This window comes from Stegastes partitus, unplaced genomic scaffold (assembly GCF_000690725.1).
Source record: "Stegastes partitus isolate 25-593 unplaced genomic scaffold, Stegastes_partitus-1.0.2 Scaffold418, whole genome shotgun sequence".
NCBI lineage: Eukaryota > Metazoa > Chordata > Actinopteri > Pomacentridae > Stegastes > Stegastes partitus.
In genome coordinates, this window is record NW_007578149.1 from 102,533 (window position 1) to 107,352 (window position 4,820).

Here is a 4,820-nt window from a genome sequence, read left to right on the forward strand (position 1 = left end):
CTTTCTCCGCTTTTTGTATCGTATTTAAATCGGCAATACATTTTATTATTTTTTTGCAAATATTTTCCACGATTAAAAAAAATACAATAAGATTTTTTTATAATGATTAAAATCAATTTTAATATTACAGATTTTTAGTTAAATTACAAGTAATATTTTGTAAAATTATGGAAAAATTCTTAAATTGCATTTTAATTGTTTTCAAAAAATGTGTAAATAAGGTCAACATCTAAAATCTGTTTCCTCATAAACAGTAGTTTATAGTTTTCTACAGCGTGTGCTAATAAAAACACTAAACACACCATGTCACTGATATCTGCTGCTCGTTTACCAGGTTTATTTGTTTGTTTGTTGTTGTTGTTATTTACAGTTTTTGAACATGACTGTGTTCCACCTTCTGTTTTATTTAATTTCTTTACTTTACAGATTTATTTTTATTTATCTTTTTAAAAATTGTGCCCCAGTATGACTGGATAATAAAGTGACTCGTTTAGATTTTAGATCAGATTCAGATTGAGTTTGACTTTTTCCTTAGTTTCCTGGATCCCGTCTGAACAAACTGCTGCTGTTTTTAATGTGTTTTTAACGTGTTCAGCGTTTTCACAGGATTTTAGTTTTCTTTGTTCTGGCATGCGGACAGAAGCACAGCTTCGGCGGCTTCGTCCTCACCTTACAACCTTCGTCCTTCCTGGCCATATAGTTCAGTACTGCAGCATCATAAATAAAAGCATCCAGTTTCCTGCAAAGGGATCAAGGGAGAATTCATTCATCATTTAATGGAGGGAGCCGAGGCAGCAGCAGCTCCTATAAAGGTGTGTCTCTGCACCTGGGAAGCAGAAACGTACGGCAGGCAGCACACAGAGCGATGGAGGGGCATAAAAAGTTAAATCATGACAAGGAAAGCAGAGAGAGGACGGGTGGAATGGGGAAGCAGGGAGCGGAAACACAAGGAGAATAAAATAAGATGAGGGGGAGATGTGTGTGAGGAAGAGGAGGAAGAGGAGGAAGAGGAGGCTGGAGGTGGCGGAGGGGAGGATTTATCCGGCAGCGGTGACAGGAGCAGAGGAAGAGGGGGAAAGATTTACACACTTCAGGGGGGAGAAGACGTGGATAGAGCCGGAGAGTGATGAGGATTATAAAGTTTAAATACAGACACGCCGAGGAGGAGGAAGAATGGGCCGACGAGGGAGGAAGAAAGGGAGACGGAAACAGGAGAGGGCAGCTGAGGAGCGACGAGGAAGGAGAAGATAAAGAGCAGGAGGGGAGAGAAAAGGGAGAAGTTCCTCGTTCTAGTGTTGAGTTATAAGAGGAGGGGTGATGACAGAGGCTTAGGATGAAGCAAACCGGGATTATCCAGCACATGACGGCTGATAGAGATTGTGGTGAAGGGGAGTGCAGAGGGGGAGACGCCGGCTGCTCGGCGTGGGCGGGAGGAGACGGGAAAGGTGAGAGGATCTGAGCAGGGGAGCGTGAAGGGTGACGAGGAGCTGAAAGGAACGAAGCTCGGCTCACGAAAAACAGGAAAGACAACTCAGCACGACAGTCACAGCGAAGCACGGACAGCAGAGCAAACAGCAAACACCTGCAATGGAGGATCGATCGATCACTAATCAATAACTGAGGATACATGTGCAGAATCGATCAATCCCTAATCAATAACTGAGGCTTGACTTTAACCCTCTGAACCCCAGAACTCACTGGAGGAGGTTTTTATTCTCAAATCACCAAAATGGCTCCATTAATCAGCCAGAAAGTAAAAAAAACAGAAAAAGAATCAAACGAAACACAAAATGAGAAAAGTGTCCCAAAGAAACAGAAAGTATGAGACGACCACAAAACAAGAAAAAAATTACAAACGAGACGCCAAAAAAACCAGAAAGGAGACAAAACGAAATGCAAAATGACAAATAAGAGATACGAAACGGTACAAGAGGAAAAAAATGACACAGAATAGGAAAAAAAACATCCCAAGAAATGAGCTGAAATATAACGACGAGCCACACGATGACAAAAACAACAGAAAGACGACAAAAGTGTGTCAAAGAAACGCAAAATGACAAATATGAGAAATAACAACACACAAAACGAAAACAACAAAACACAACATGAGAAAAAGTGAGAAAACAAAATGACAAAACTGTCCCAAAGACAAAAGAAATGAGACAGAAAACACACGACGACGACAAAACAAGACAAAAAAATAACAGAAAGAAAAAAATAAAATCGTCTAAATAAAAACGCAAAATGAAAAATTAGACAAAAAAAGAAGCAAAATGAGAAACGCGAGAAACAAATGGAGATAAAAAAAAAGTCACAAAATGACTAAAAAGCTTCACTAAATGACAAAACGGTTCCAGAGACACGAAACATCACGATTAGGACAAAAACAAAGAAAAACACGAGACACAGAACGACCAGGAAGAGACGAAACATGAAACAACCAAAAGAGACACGACAAGAAAAACGAGACAAAAAAATAATAGAATGAGACAGAAAGGAAACAAAAAACACCAAATAGCAGATATAAAACGGCAAAATGAGAAAAAACAGGAAAGTCACATCACAACATAAAAACAGTTCCAAAGAGACACAAAACAATTACACACAATTAGGACAAAAAAACAACAAAACTGTGACACAAAATGATCACAAAGAAACAAAACTGTCCTGAAAAGACACAAAAGAAGAAAAATTAGACAAAAAAATTTAGAAAAACAAGAAACAAAACAACAGAAATGAGACGAAACCGTCTGAGTTTGCAGAAGCTGCTGAAGCGCAGCAGAGACGAGTCTGGATTTAAAACATCAACTGTTCCTTCATTTCTGGTTTCTGTGGTTCTGAACGTGTCGCTCTGGGTTCTGTCCTCCTTCATGTTCTGGTTCCTGGAGCTGCAGGACTTTACGTTGAGGTGGAACCCTGACATCCGTCAGAAGGACCACATATGTTCCTCCAGACCGTCAGCTGCTGCCTCCAAGGTCAGGAGGGAACGACTCGGGTAATGTTCTAACGTCTGTCAGGTTCTGGTCCGGTTATTTAAAGCGATCTAAACTCTGGAACTGCTGCTGGACGTCGGGCCGATTACAGACGGGCCAGAAGTCATCGCAGGAAATTCTTCAGCATCACTTTAAGGCGGCCGCTGATGGTTTAAATTATTAAACGTTTGAGTCGCGCTCCGTCGTTTACGTGACAAATGTTCCTTTATGGCTCCGACTGGAGCTCCTGCAGCGACCCAGAGAGTCCGTCTGGAGGTACCGGAGGTCAAACAGGAATACGACGCAGAGGTCACATTAAAAACGCTGCAGGGGAGGTTTAACAAGAAAGACACGCTCCTTAAAGCGCCGAGCTGTGTGTCAGATCAACCAAACCAGCCAGCTGGTGCTGTCCAGGTAAAGTTTTGGGTTCTGGACCGTATCCTGATCTTCACATCNCATCCATCCCTCCATCCACCCTTTAACCTTCCCGTTGCCCCTCCATCGTCCTGATTATTTCTCACCATCTCCCACCAGCTGCAGCAGCGCCAGGTCAAGAGGACGTTTCCAGCGTGAGTTTTTGTGCAGGGCGATACCGTAGCCTGTGGTGGCAAAAACCTTCCCCGAGCCTATGGTCATCACCTTGGACAAGGACGACACAGAGACAGAGGTTTAGAAAAAACGTCCCAAAGAGGCAACACAGCGTAGAAATACAAACTTTAACAAGCTTTAACTGGAATCATGACAACTAACTGGTACACGACAGATTAGAGCGAAAAACAATCACAGAAAAAAGTTAAATGTACACGTTCATAAATAACTTCCACATCAAACATCTGCATTTTTGTCAATTAGTTCTTTGACAACGTTTGATAGTAAAATTAGACTTTTTACTTTTAGAATATTTGGCCTTAATTTAAAAAATACATATACATGTGTATTTTAAGGATTGAAAAATTGCAAATAGGAATAAAAATAGCAATTCAATTTGTTCTTTTATCATTGTTGACTGTAAAGTTGCACTTTTCTATTCAAATTTACAAAAACAAATCACTATTTTACAGATACTTTCCATCATTATCAAACAAACGTTTACATTAAAAACTGAAAAATGGTAAAATAACGTTTTTGTAACCATTAAATTAGAGATTTTTCTGTGTTTCCCAGAAAAACTACAGGAGAAGTGTAATTTCTATGTTGGCCAATTAAAAACAGATCAAAGCTGTAAAAGATGTCCACGTTAGAAACCAGCAATTATTTTTATATACAGAATTTTTTTTTTTTTTACATTTGACTTTTTCTTTCTACATTTTTTTTGATGAAAAATGTATAAAATCAAACTTTATATTACAGATTTTTAGTCAAATTAGAAGCAAGATGTAGTAAAATTACAGAAAAAAGCATTGATTTACATCTGAATTTGTGTAAAAAAAAAACCATAAAAAACTTAAACATTATAAATCTGTATTCTTATAAACAGTAATTAAATTCTTTACGATGTGTGACCACAAAGACACAGTTTTACTTTTCAAATACACTAAAAATACAACAATATTTGACAGATATTTGCCATAATCTTAGAATAAATGTACGTAAATTAATGACTGAAGAATAGTAAATTGCGTTTGTGTTAAATTACAGATTTTCGGCTAAATTATAGATGATTAGAAAATGACAGAAAAAATATTCATTTAGTTTTCATGTAGTTTTTAAACGGTGATTTAGTGTTTTACATCGTTTTTACATCGTTTCCTTTCTCCGCTTTTTGTATCGTATTTAAATCGGCAATAAATTTTATTATTGTTTTACAAATATTATCCATGATTAAAAAAAATACAATAAGATTTTTTT

At 38.1% G+C, this 4,820-nt stretch overlaps 1 protein-coding gene across 1 annotated transcript in view; it reads right to left on the reverse strand.

Annotated features, from left to right (window-relative positions):
• Window positions 1-4,820, reverse strand: part of grin2db (glutamate receptor, ionotropic, N-methyl D-aspartate 2D, b) — a 60,629-nt gene that overhangs the window by 16,468 nt on the left and 39,341 nt on the right. The window contains exon 9 of the mRNA XM_008285837.1: window positions 3,494-3,611. Coding sequence (XP_008284059.1) covers window positions 3,494-3,611 — 118 coding nt within the window. The remainder of the gene's footprint in view (window positions 1-3,493; window positions 3,612-4,820) is intronic.